The sequence below is a fragment of the Hyla sarda genome, chromosome 2 (genome assembly GCF_029499605.1).
Source record: "Hyla sarda isolate aHylSar1 chromosome 2, aHylSar1.hap1, whole genome shotgun sequence".
Classification (NCBI taxonomy): Eukaryota; Metazoa; Chordata; class Amphibia; order Anura; family Hylidae; genus Hyla; species Hyla sarda.
Genome location: NC_079190.1, coordinates 361,370,684 through 361,385,220, shown reverse-complemented (window position 1 = coordinate 361,385,220; position 14,537 = coordinate 361,370,684). Strand labels below are relative to the sequence as shown.

Genomic DNA, 14,537 nt, shown 5'->3' with positions numbered 1-14,537 from the left:
TTCCGCTTGATGGATTAAATGACAGAAGGCAACAATTTCCTGACTGAAATTATTCCTCATGAATTCCTCAGTGTGAAGATACCCTGAGGGGGAGACACTCTTAACTCTGTCCATAAGAGGGGTCCTGAGGAGGCGACACTCTTAACTCTGTCCACAAGAATGGTCCTAAGGGGAGACACTCCTAACTCTGTCCATAAGAGGGGTCCTGAGGAGGAGACACTCTTTAACTCTGTCCATAAGAGGGGTCCTGAGGAGGCGACACTCTTAACTCTGTCCACAAGAATGGTCCTAAGGGGAGACACTCCTAACTCTGTCCATAAGAGGGGTCCTGAGGAGGCGACACTCTTTAACTCTGTCCATAAGAGGGGTCCTGAGGAGGCGACACTCTTTAACTCTGTCCATAAGAGGGGTCCTGAGGAGGTGACACTCTTTAACTCTGTCCATAAGAGGGGTCCTGAGGAGGCGACACTCCTAACTCTGTCCATAAGAGGGGTCCTGAGGAGGCGACACTCCTAACTCTGTCCATAAGAGGGGTCCTGAGGAGGCGACACTCTTAACTGTCCATAAGAAGGGTCCTAAGGGGAGACACTCCTAACTCTGTCCATAAGAGGCATCCTAAGAGGGAGACACTCTTAACTCTGTCCATAAGAGGGGTCCTAAGGGGGAGACACTCCTAACTCTGTCCATAAGAGGGGTCCTAAGGGGGATACACTCTTAACTCTGTCCATAAGAGGGGTCTTGAGGGGGAGACACTCCTAACTGTCCATAAGAGGGGTCCTGATGGGGAGACACCCTTAACTCTGTCCATAAGAAGGGTCCTAAGGGGGAGACACTCTTAACTCTGTCCATAAGAGGGCTCCTGAGGAGGAGACACTCCTAACTCTGTCCATAAGAGGGGTCTTAACTGTTCATAATAGGGGTCCTAAGGGGGAACGCTCTTAACTCTATCCATAAGAGGGGTCTTGATGGGGAGACACTCTTAGGGTCCTTTCACACTAGTGATTTCTCCGTTATTGAAGTTCCTTCACGATTTTTGGCAAAAACCTGCCATTACAAAACCCCTGAAGGCCGAGACTGCATGCAGTAATTTTTCCGCCACGATGTCCCGTCACTGTATAACGTCCGTAATGAATTACGGGCATATACGGGTGCAAACGGGCAGTTACAAAACCCCATAGGCTGCAATGCGATTTAGTCTCGGCCTTCAGGGGTTTTGTAACGGCCGGTTTTTGCCGAAAATCGTGACGGAACATGCAACGGAACTTCAATAATGGAGAAATCACTAGTGTGAAAGGAGCCTTAACTGTCCATAATAGGGGTCCTAAGGGGGAACGCTTTTAACTCTGTCCATAAGAGGGGTCCTGAGGAGGCGACACTCCTAACTCTGTCCATAAGAGGGGTCCTGAGGAGGCGACACTCTTAACTGTCCATAAGAAGGGTCCTAAGGGGAGACACTCCTAACTCTGTCCATAAGAGGCATCCTAAGAGGGAGACACTCCTAACTCTGTCCATAAGAGGGGTCCTAAGGGGGATACACTCTTAACTCTGTCCATAAGAGGGGTCTTGAGGGGGAGACACTCCTAACTGTCCATAAGAGGGGTCCTGATGGGGAGACACCCTTAACTCTGTCCATAAGAAGGGTCCTAAGGGGGAGACACTCTTAACTCTGTCCATAAGAGGGCTCCTGAGGAGGAGACACTCCTAACTCTGTCCATAAGAGGGGTCTTAACTGTTCATAATAGGGGTCCTAAGGGGGAACGCTCTTAACTCTATCCATAAGAGGGGTCTTGATGGGGAGACACTCTTAGGGTCCTTTCACACTAGTGATTTCTCCGTTATTGAAGTTCCTTCACGATTTTTGGCAAAAACCTGCCATTACAAAACCCCTGAAGGCCGAGACTGCATGCAGTAATTTTTCCGCCACGATGTCCCGTCACTGTATAACGTCCGTAATGAATTACGGGCATATACGGGTGCAAACGGGCAGTTACAAAACCCCATAGGCTGCAATGCGATTTAGTCTCGGCCTTCAGGGGTTTTGTAACGGCCGGTTTTTGCCGAAAATCGTGACGGAACATGCAACGGAACTTCAATAATGGAGAAATCACTAGTGTGAAAGGAGCCTTAACTGTCCATAATAGGGGTCCTAAGGGGGAACGCTTTTAACTCTGTCCATAAGAGGGGTCCTGAGGAGGCGACACTCCTAACTCTGTCCATAAGAGGGGTCCTGAGGAGGCGACACTCTTAACTGTCCATAAGAAGGGTCCTAAGGGGAGACACTCCTAACTCTGTCCATAAGAGGCATCCTAAGAGGGAGACACTCCTAACTCTGTCCATAAGAGGGGTCCTAAGGGGGATACACTCTTAACTCTGTCCATAAGAGGGGTCTTGAGGGGGAGACACTCCTAACTGTCCATAAGAGGGGTCCTGATGGGGAGACACCCTTAACTCTGTCCATAAGAAGGGTCCTAAGGGGGAGACACTCTTAACTCTGTCCATAAGAGGGCTCCTGAGGAGGAGACACTCCTAACTCTGTCCATAAGAGGGGTCTTAACTGTTCATAATAGGGGTCCTAAGGGGGAACGCTCTTAACTCTATCCATAAGAGGGGTCTTGATGGGGAGACACTCTTAGGGTCCTTTCACACTAGTGATTTCTCCGTTATTGAAGTTCCTTCACGATTTTTGGCAAAAACCTGCCATTACAAAACCCCTGAAGGCCGAGACTGCATGCAGTAATTTTTCCGCCACGATGTCCCGTCACTGTATAACGTCCGTAATGAATTACGGGCATATACGGGTGCAAACGGGCAGTTACAAAACCCCATAGGCTGCAATGCGATTTAGTCTCGGCCTTCAGGGGTTTTGTAACGGCCGGTTTTTGCCGAAAATCGTGACGGAACATGCAACAGAACTTCAATAATGGAGAAATCACTAGTGTGAAAGGAGCCTTAACTGTCCATAAGAGGGGTCCTGAGGAGGAGACACTCTTAACTGTCCATAAGAGGGGTCCTAAGGGGAAACGCTCTTAACTCTGTTCATAAGAGGGGTCCTGAGGGGGAGACATTCCTGACTCTGTCCATAAGAGGGGTCCTAAAGGGGAACACTCTTACCTCTGTTCATAAGAGGGGTCCTGAATGGGAAACACTCTTAACTCTGTCCATAAGGGGGAGACACTCCTAACTCTGTCCATAAGAGGCTTACTGAGGGAGAGACACTCTTAACTCTGTCCATAAGGGGGAGACACTCCTAACTCTGTCCATAAGAGGGGTCCTGAGGGGGAGACACCCCTAACTCTGTCCATAAGAGGGGTCCTGAGGGGGAGACACCCCTAACTCTGTCCATAAGAGGGGTCCTGAGGGGGAGACACCCCTAACTCTGTCCATAAGAGGGGTCCTAATGGGAGGGTCACATCATGTGACTCCAATATAGCAACTCCTCCATCCTTCAAAGAACAAGTCCAAAGTTCAGCCCAGAACACAATCTTCAACTCCAGTGTGGGTAGACGCAGGACACGCTGGCTGGTATAGAGGCAACTGTACCATGCACAATCAAGTTCCATGCAGTGAAGGCGCCCATTCATCAGTAATGTCTGCTGGCATATAAATACATACGTACACATGCTGGGAGTTATAGTTCTGCACCAGCTGAAGACCCGGAGATTGTAGATTACTGCTCTGTAGCACAACGTGTGTGTGTGTGTGTGTGTAGATCATTGTTTTCCAAACAGTGTGCCTCAAGAAGTTGCAAAACTACAACTCCCAGCATGCCGAACATTTTCTAACTGTCTAGGCATGCTGGGAATTGTAGTTTACAACAGCTAGAGGCACACTGTTTTTAAAACACAGGCAGAATTTGCTTAGCCCTATCCCCTGTCTGCAGGTGTACCTTTGCAGGGGTGTTCCTAATGGCTGCCTCCCAGCAGCAGCGTGGTCTCAGGCACTTACGCAGCACATCTACGTTTCCTCCTCCATGCTGGTGTCGTGCACTTCCACCACACGTCTTATCCTCGCGGGATCCCCATGCATTTTTCTTCCTCCACGCCCCTTTTGTAGCCACTGATACTTTCAGCCCCAATTTCTCTTGCAGCCCAAGGCTAAAAACACCATTTTCGGCCAATAATTTTAGGCAGCCGAAATTTCGGTGTATCCCTAATAAATATATATATATATATATATATATATATATATATGTTACTAGCAGAGTATCCTGCATTGCCCAGTCTTCCTACTTAGATTTTGAGTGTGAGAAAATGCAACAATGATGCTCTCATCCTCATATCCCGACCTCATATCTTAACCTCATATCTTCTCCTCATATCCCGTCCTCTTATCTTGTTCTATCGTATCGTCATATCCCGTCCTCATATCTCGACATTATTTCCTGTCCTCATAGCCTCTTCTTATATTTCATCCTCATATCCTGTCGTCCTTGAGTGCCCTCATATCCCATTTCCCGCACTATTCTTTACACTTGCATTTAGGCAGCTAGATTATACTTTACCATGACGGTCAGTCTGCAGGATGTTTACAAGTTGTAGGCAATCTCTGCAGACAACCAATGTCAGCAGTTTTAACCTCCTAATGATTACCGATATGCCTTTATACAGCGATCATTGGCCATTGAATATGGAGCAGGCTCAGGAATACCCTGCTATATCAGGAGTCAGCTGTCAACTTTAGTCCAATTCTGGCAGTCTGATCAGCACCCCCACAACATAGTCACTTGAGCATGATACAGAGCTAACAGATTACTTTTAACTTTGACCTGGTCATAAAGAGGCTTAGAAGTCCATCCAGGAAAGAACATAAGGACTAGAAACAGAGCCATCAGACTGTCACTACTGCAGTGGAAAGGTTACAGCGGGTTAAGAATCATGATTCCAGCTTCCATAGTGGTATACAACAGGAGATGCTCTGATGAATATTTCCTTGGTGAAGTGGAGGGTTAATGTTTACATCTCTGGTGGTGTAAGGTAGTGGAGGATGCCTGCCTCCCTAATGGAGTTTGAAACCAAAAGGGTTCATGCCAGCTTACCTAGATGTCTAGGGTACTGGAAGGATTAATACCTTCTTTTCTGTGTTTACATTTATTTAAATGTACTGTCTAAGGCCATGTTCAAACAGCAGAATTTCTGTGCAGAATTCCACTGAAGAATTTTGCCGGAAATTAAGCTGAAATTTACTGCTCATAGACTTTAACAAGGATTTTCGCTGCTGAAATTCCCATTCGACAAAATTTAAAGACCAGTCTTTAATTTTGCAAATTTTGTGGCGAAATCCCATAGAAGTCAATGAGGTCAAATGGAGCAGAAAATAACCCTGAGTGAATGGCTCTGCAGACTCACTAGTAGAAAATGCACATAGTCCAGATAGGTGCAAAATGTCCTTGGTAGGACCATTTATTAAAGTGCATAACAAGTAAAAACAAAAAAGGTTGCGATGACGCGTTTCGGGAGGAACCCTCCCTTCCTCAGATCTCCAGCATCTGATCTGAGGAAGGGAGGGTTCCTCCCGAAACGCGTCATCGCAACCTTTTTTGTTTTTACTTGTTATTCACTTTAATAAATGGTCCTACCGAGGACATTTTGCACCTATCTGGACTATGTGCATTTTCTGCAGCGCCATTCACTCAGGGTTATTTTCTGCTCCATTTGACCTCATCCATACCAGGATAGCGGTGTTTATTCCAGCAACCCAGAAGGCTTCGCAGTGACTCCACCCGTGCAGTACCCCATTATCTTTGGGGTGATAGGCTTATCTATTTCCTACACAAGGTGAGCTGCCATCTATATCTTCTATCTGGTCCTACATAGGACCTTGAGCTGTTTTACCTAGGGTAATACACGAGGCGCCGGTATCGGTCGTTATTTTCCTTTTTCCGACAGATTCATAGAAGTCAATGGGGCTTTACATTTTTGCAGAATTCTGTGTTTTGAGAACACAGAATTCTGCTGAAATTTTGCCACAGTTCCATTTAGCAACCTTTGCAGAATGAGAATTGTGCCAAATTGCGGACATTCCGCCTCTGAACATGGACTAAGACAGAAAGTGTTATGTCCTGGGTGAACTAAAGAAAATAGTTTTGGTATCTATTCAGCCTTCATATACAGTATTATGTCATTAGGGAAGGGTCACACACAGCTCATCCGCAGGGTATTTGATGCTGTGGATGCGCTGCCGGCAGTCACAGAGCGACTGCAGGGTGAGCTCCCTGCTGCGGCCAGGTAGCTCTGTGTATCAGCTCATGACTGCACGCAGGAAATCTGTCCTAAAGCAGACACACAGAGCTACATGGAGCAAGTATGCTGTGGATGCGCTGTATATGACCCTACTCTAAAATTGTCTTCAAAGTCCTACTATTAGTTACAAAATACTTATTGTTTTTATTTTTCAGTCTTAAGAAATTGCATGCCTCTGCCTGGCCTGTAGAATGTGGACAAGGACTGGGTCCACAATGCCATACCTGGGGTCTGAAGATGCCGTGAGGGAGCTGAAGAAGGCACTTGCTAATCCTCACATCCAAGGAGACAGATTAAGATACAGGAATGTCATCCACAAGGTCATCCGGTAAGGGAGACACCAGTGACTAGTCCTCTGGAATTATGGTACTGTTAGTGGATAACTGCTAGGTAGTTGCTATTATGAATGACCAAAATATTCACTGCTAGAATCATTTTCAGATGTTGTGGCTTTGTTCTTCTTTAGGTATGGAAGGGACAAAGGCCTAAGTGAACACATAACTCAGGTTTTGATCTACGGTTGCATTTTATTTAGGCATTCAAAAACATTATTGCTTCATCCAAAATAAAAATTTTCTATTCAGATTTCAAAAGGAACAGAAAGTTATTTTCTGGCAAATGTAAATTATAATTGTGAAAAGAAATCAGGGTGCCATAAAAGTAAGTGGTGCTCACCTGCCTCTCTTCCTGGTGACATCTTGACATGTAGGAAATTTCCACTCCCAAAAATTGACCCTTTAGACCATGAATTTTAGATGCTTCAGAGTCCACAGTAAAATTTCACCTTTTGGAATGCCATTTGTATGGGTAAAAAAACAAACATACTCAAAAGCAGGATGAAAGTTGTGAGCATCTGTTAGGGATGCACGATTTGGGGCAAATGTGCGATGGCGATTGTAGAGGTAAATTTTGCGACTTCGATATGTGATTGCTATATAATATACAGATCGTGAAATCCTTCAATTTGCTGTTCAATCTTCCCCATTTCATTTCTATTCCCAAATTTAAAATCCCCCCCCATTTTACGTCTATCCCCCTATTTTATGTCCATCCCCATTTCACATCTATCCCCCCCATTTCATGTCCACACCCCCCATTTCACGTTTATCCCCTCATTTCATGTCAATCCCCCAATGTCACATCCTCCCCCGTTGTCACATATCCTCCATGTCACACCCCCATGTCACATCTCCCCCCTGGTCACACCCACCCCCTCCCTCTATTAACGTTGTGCTGGCCCTAGCCCCGGGGTCATATCGACATATCGCAAATTTGCAAAGATCGTGATGTGATTTCGAAATATCGTTCTGCCTTAGCTCCTATAAAGGGATTTAAAAAAAAAAAAAATAGTTTACATAAATCGCATAACTCATGAGACTTTGTGAAACATCAAGATTCACATGCTAGATTTAAATTATTATAGCGATGTGTTGACAATATACCATGTGGTTTTCTTTTTTCAAGGCACATGACGCATGGCATCGATGTATCCAGTGTTTTTATGGAAATGGTTAAAGCCAGTGCTACTGTGGATATTGTGCAAAAGAAACTGGTGTACTTATATATGTGCACATACGCACCTCAAAAACCAGATTTGGCTCTATTAACAATCAACACTCTGTGTAAGGACTGCTCCGACCCCAACCCTATGGTGAGAGGATTGGCTTTGCGGAGTATGTGCAACCTCAGGTCAGTATTTCATGGAGAGAAAATCGGTGAAATTCATGGTTTACACTAAAAGACATTTGAATAAGCATTTTTCTGGAACACTGGAAAGTTTTCAGACCCTTTTACTTTTTCTCAAGTTTTCCCCCATCATTCTGCAACCTTGACTAGTCTCCCTGTCTCAGCCATTGAATAACACCCCACATCATTATGCTGCCACCAAACTCAAACATTGAGGCAGGTATTGGGCAGAGGATGAGCAATTCCATAGCAGAACTTCGACTGCGAAATTGGTTCCACTAAAAGAATGAACATGTTCATTCTTTTGGCACAATCTGTTCAGGGAAGGCCCATTATTCAATTTTAGAGGTTCATTTTGGCTTCAAATTTTCTGCAAAATTAGTGGACGACGTGGATCCACTCATGGACTTTTCTCAGTGTGAACACACCCTTATGGAGAAAAGTAAAAAGCAAGAAAAAGATTGGTTTTCAGAGCTGTTCATAGCCTTTAAAGAAAATCTGACACCCTGTTCACCCACATATAACCAATGGGTTATAGTGCAGTTCTTCAGCTTTACAAAGAGGAGTCACTTACTTAAATCCGTTGAGTATTTCCTGAGTTATGGCACTGTAATCTTCTTGCTACTTTGCGTATTGGAGGCAGGGAGCCAGCTCACCCAGCTCCTGCCTCCTCCATAATCTCTGTTTGCCCTGCCCCCATCATTAATATGCTAATGTTTTGGGTGAGCACTATCCTGTCTGTATACTCACCCGCAGCCTAATAAGCATATTAATGAAGGGGGCGGGCCAGGCAGAGAATATGTAGAATGATGCAGCAGAAAGTATATCACTGGTCACTTACACTTCTAACAAAAGTCCAAATAGAAGTGTTCACATTGGATGCAGATCATCCAGGGTCTACTATACAGGGTTTAAAGTAACCTTCTATAAACATAAAAATCATATTTGCTAAAAGATTTTTGTTCTTCTCTCAGAATGCCAGGCATCCAGGAGTACATACAACAGCCTGTTCAGAATGGACTGCGAGACAAAGCATCCTATGTAAGGAGAGTAGCAGTGCTAGGATGTGCTAAAATGCACAGGCAACAGTTGGATGTGGAAATTGGTAAGGTTTTAGTTATAATATTTTAACAGGATTCTTATATTGAGGAAAAGCTGTGTTCGTTCATATACTTTGTGCACAGTTTACAGTGATTTACAACAGAGGTATACATTGGGAGCATATACCTCTGATGTAATGGTATGTTCATAAAGCCTCAATGGCCTTTTACACAGAATGCTAGGAACAATTTGAAGGTAAACAATGCTTTGATGGAGCACCGATTAGTCAAGAATATGTTGTCATCAGTCAGGATTTGGCCCAGAAGCAGCAAACTTTGTAAAAATGAAAACTTATGTCAGTCTCAAAATTTTTGACCACAATTGTATACAATTGTATTAAGCTGGTCAAACACTGTGTTGCACATGTGTTTTATATGGAGGGAAATCCTGACAGTGGTTTATCTCCTATAAGGATTTGGACATGTTAGAATCCAGTAGCCCAGTCCTTAATTCTCCTCATGTTAACTGTTTGGGGAAAGTCACAACAGCCCCTAAGATGTTTTAAATAATGTCTGAAATTGATGGGTTTGGGGGACAATCTTTTGGGATTTTTTTCTCTCCCAGAAATCACTACTTGGACAACCATAGTCCAACTTTGTTAATTTGAGCATTGAAAAAAAGGAAGGAGCATTCTTCACCCAGTTCACAATCTTATCGTACAAAGCAACTATTGAAAATTAAAAAAGCAATAATGAAAATTGGCCAACAGCATAGTGTAACTTCCTGTGCACTTTCCAGATACACTGATTCATCTTGTTCTTAAATTAATTTGTGTCCTTAAAAGCATCTGCATTTTCTAAACTGTGGTAAACCTTTTCAGATGGAGCTTTAGTAAATGAGTTGTACAGTCTACTGCGAGACCCTGACCCTATTGTGCTAGTGAACTGCTTACGGGCCCTTGAAGAAATCTTAAAAGGAGAAGGTGGAGTTGTTATCAACAAGCCAATTGCTCATCATCTGCTGAACAGGTACATTTTTCTTAGTTTATTTTTCTTAGATGAAATACATTTTAACACTTTAAAATACTACTGCATCTTCTGTATTGAAAGCCTAGTGGTTCTAAAGATGATGGTGATATCATGAATAATGTTACACATGCTTTGTGCATATTATGGTGAAAAAATACTTTCTCCCTAAGTCTTTTTTTAAAGATTTTCTTTTCTCTCTGCTCTACAGCCTATGCAGTGTCCTGATATAGTGAAATCAGTCTGTGGCCCTTATCTCGCCTTTCTAGAACAAACTCCTTAGGTGATTTATGGTCAGAAGTATCATCAAGAAGAGAAGTTAATAAAGGTTATCCGGTACAAAGAAATGTATTTGTACCCAACCTGGTACTTTTCTCCCCACTTGAAGTAGGCAGGCTGTTTCCCTGGAAGAAAGCTACCAAATAGCAAGAATACAAATAACTTTCTTCATGCCAAGAGAACCCCTTTAAGGCTTATAAGAAACCTGTCAGAAAATAACTTCTCTGTTGAACTGTACTAATAAGATACTGCAGAGGCTGTAGAACAGGAAACCAATCAGTGAAACAATGTACATCACAATTACATTGTTCTTTCCATTTATTAAACAGTTAATATGAGTTTTTTGTTTAGGATGGCTGAATTGGATCAGTGGGGACAAAGTGAAGTTTTAACATTCCTTTTACGCTACAAACCACGGAGTGAAGAAGAGATATTTGATATACTTAACATACTGGACAACTATCTGAAGAGCACTCACATAAGTGTGGTCATGGGAGCAACAAAACTCTTCTTGGTTTTAGCAAAAGACTTTCCTCATGTACAGTCAGATGTGCTTGTCCGACTTAAAGGTCCACTGCTTTCAGCCTGTACGTCGGAGAGCCGAGAGATGTGCTTTGCAGCATTGTGTCATGTTAGAGAGATCCTCCGAAGCTCGTCAGGGCATTTTAGCAGCCATTACAAGAAGTTTTTTTGTTCTTATAATGATCCTCATTACATAAAAAAACAGAAGATAGACATCCTGTGTGAACTGGTGAATGATGAAAATGTTCACAGCATATTAGAAGAACTTCGTGTCTGCTGCACAGATGTTTCAACACAGCTTGCCCACACTGCAGTTTTTGCAATAGGTAATCATAATTAGAAGACATCACTTAAAGGGACTTCCAAGTTTAACTTATCTCCTATCCACAGGAAAGGGGATCAATGTGAGATTGTGGGATGTCTGATTGCTGGAACCCCTGTGATCTCTAGGACAACACCCCGAAACAAGTGGTGATGGGTGGATGCTAGGATTAGTTTAAAGCTGCATTCACATTACCTTTGTTACATACGGGGACCGGAACCGGCTGGGAGATGGGGAAAACCAGGCACTCCTGTATCCCAACCGGACTCCATCTCATTCATTCGAATGAGCCAACCGGAGTCAGATACTGACTTCGGTCAGCTCATTTTTGCCCCGTATCCAGTTTTGTGACCGGAGTAAAAACCGTGGAGAAAGTGGGCATTCCCCAGCTGGCGCAACATCACTGAAGCCTGCGAGAGCTGTGCCTCGCCATGTATAGTTATTTTCAGTCTGACCATAGTGCTCTCTGCTTACACCTCAATCTGTGTCAGGAACTGTCCATAGAGGGAGCAAATCCCCATAGCAAACCTCTCCTGCTCTGGACAGTTCCTAAAATGGACAGAGGTGTCAGCAGAGAGCACTGTGGTCAGGAGTTCTACTCCTAATACACAGATACAAATGTCGGGGAACTGGGACAACAGCACCTTTGTTAAGGTATTTTGCCGCCAAATTTAAAATAAAAGTAATTTATAAGAATCAATGATGTGCACAGTGCTGCACTTCAGTCATTTTCAAAATTACTTCATATTTGTAAATGACTTCTATTAAAAAATCTTAATCCTTTCTGTACTTATTAGCTGCTGAATGCTACAGAGGAAATTCCTTTCTTTTTGGAACACTGATGACATCACGAGCACAGTGCTCTCTGCTGATATCTCTGTCCATTTTAGCAACCATGCATAGCAGATGTATGCTAAGGGCAGCATGGTGGCTCAGTGGTTAGCACTACTGCCTTGCAGTGCTGGGGACTTGGGTTCAAATCCCACTAAGGACAACAATAAATAGTTATTATTATTATTATAACGTTATTATTATTATAATAATGTCAGCAGAGAGAACTGTGGTTGTGATGTCATCAGAGAGCATTCCAAAAAGAAAAGAATTTCCTCTGTAGTATTCAGCAGCTAATAAGTACAGGAAGGATTAAGATTTTTTAATAGAAGTAATTTACAAATATGTTTAACTTTCTGCCACCAGTTGATTTAAAAGAAAAAAGGTTTTCACCGGAGTACCCCTTTAAGGGTCCGTACACCCCTTGTATTGGAGATTTCTGTTAAGGGCATGCACACAAAGGGCTCTTGTAAAATGTTTGTTTGATTATTTTAGGACGCATTGCAAGAACTTACAGTGAGAAATGTGTGAAAATCTTAGCTGGGTTGCTTGAGTACAAACAAGAGCATATTACTTCAGGTAGGTTTCTTTGTTGTTGAGTCTATTTGTGACATTAATACAAAATGCAGTATCTATATATATATATATTAATATATATATATATATATATATACACACACAGTATATATAATCATTTAATTTATTTTAGATTTTTTAAAACTGCATAAGTTCACCACCAAAATATACCCCAATGTTCAAAATCAAGTAGGACTAACAGCTTAGTATTGCAAAGGAAACCCCAAAGGAAAGTCAGGCTAATGTGCAAAGAAAGATAAAACCCATTAAGAGTATCTTATTTTTAACCATACCTTACAATATACCCTTCTCCCCATAATCTACTGGGAGAGATCTGAGGAAAAGTAATAGAAGTTGTGAATCAATTATTCACTCTTCATATATTATAATTGTTTGTTCTTTGCAGCTGTCATGCAAACCTTTCGGGATCTTGTTTGGCTGGTTCCACAGTGCACAACACCAGTATGCCAGGCAGTTCCGGGGTGTGAAGAGAATATCCAGGATCATGAGGTGACAAACTAATCATTATACAGTAATAATCTTCTTGGACCCTTTTCATTGCTAACACCGCACTGTCTGCTTTGTCGTTTCTGTGTACATTTATTGTGATTTTTTTTTTTACATACTGTAAACATATCCTTTTTGTCTCTAGGGAAAGCAGGCATTGATATGGCTACTTGGCATGCATGGAGAACTTATTCCAAATGCACCGTACATCTTAGAGGACTATGCTGATAATGTCAAAACAGAGGTCTCCCCAACTGTGAAAATGGAGCTCCTCACTGCTCTTGTTCGACTGTTCGTTTCTCGGCCCGCTGAGTGTCAGGACATGCTGGGACGTCTGATTTATTATTGTATAGGTAATTATTCACATGTCCTTGTGTTTCTTGATGCCGTCAATTTACCTGCTGTTATGACTTACACATGTTATTTCATTGAGTGAGTAATCTGTATGTTGACATAGTATGTGGCACATTTTATTTGTAGTAAAAAAAATATTAACATTTAATTTTTTATTTCATCTTCATCTTTCTACTTAGAAATGATCTTCATCTTTCTACGTAGAAGTTATTCTATATAGAAAAATAAAATAATTGCAAAAATGCAAGCTGTACACAGTATAGAGGCCTTTAAAAAATTAAAGAAGCAATCTGATTGTTTGCTATGGACAGCTGCTCCAGAAGTTTTGATAAATCTTCCTCTAAGTGTGCACATTATCACATTACGCCCATCTGTAGACAGCCTTTTTTTGTTCTATTCCTTTTTTATTGAAAATAGCTTTATTTAAATCAGTTGTCAAAACACAAACATACTAGATATCGGGTCACACTGCAAACTGGGTCACGGAACAATAAATATTTTACAAGTACTAACTAGTTTACAAGCAAAACATACAGCAAAGGCAAATATCTTGCATTACTCTTCTGCACTATATTCTCAGCTAATAAACAAAGCAAGTGAGTGAGAGAGCTGTTTCTTAGTTGTTTTTTTATTTTTATTTATTGAAAATTACTTAGTGAGAGTGAGAGAGAAGTTTTGGGATTATTGAAAGAGCTTTATTGATTGTTCAGTCATTACAAGTCATACAATAAATTACAATCATACAAAGCATGACACTACAATACATAGCACAGGTTCCCTACGCTATACATCGCACGGCATGTTACACTAACAATCCGCTCAATCCTAAAAGAGAAAACCACCAAATTTGAAATAACCAAACAATACAATCTGTGATCGGGGGAGGGGCGTGGGGCTATGGGGGCAGGAGAGGGGCATGGGAGACTGTGGGGGTAGCGAGGGGGCAGATGACAGGGCCAAACTACTGAGCAATAACTTCAGGAGGACATGGGGAAGCAAAGGGGTCTTCACTCCTCTTCTTCATCGATACCCAGGCTGTCAAAGATGGCATAGTCTCTTAACAGGCTGTGGATGAACCTGCGGAAATCCCAGACGGACATGTTCTCCCTGTTGATGATGAGGCGGTCCCTAGCCAGCCATACAGCGTCCTTAACC

General features: G+C 42.5%; 1 protein-coding gene across 3 annotated transcripts in view; it reads left to right on the top strand.

Annotated features, from left to right (window-relative positions):
• Positions 1–14,537, top strand: part of AP4B1 (adaptor related protein complex 4 subunit beta 1) — a 29,913-nt gene that overhangs the window by 931 nt on the left and 14,445 nt on the right. For all 3 annotated transcript variants that reach the window (XM_056558340.1, XM_056558341.1, XM_056558342.1), the window contains exons 2-9: positions 6,395–6,567; positions 7,704–7,928; positions 8,900–9,030; positions 9,847–9,994; positions 10,622–11,118; positions 12,441–12,524; positions 12,928–13,031; positions 13,174–13,381. In XM_056558340.1, coding sequence (XP_056414315.1) covers positions 6,431–6,567; positions 7,704–7,928; positions 8,900–9,030; positions 9,847–9,994; positions 10,622–11,118; positions 12,441–12,524; positions 12,928–13,031; positions 13,174–13,381 — 1,534 coding nt within the window. In that variant the 5' untranslated portion in view covers positions 6,395–6,430. The remainder of the gene's footprint in view (positions 1–6,394; positions 6,568–7,703; positions 7,929–8,899; positions 9,031–9,846; positions 9,995–10,621; positions 11,119–12,440; positions 12,525–12,927; positions 13,032–13,173; positions 13,382–14,537) is intronic.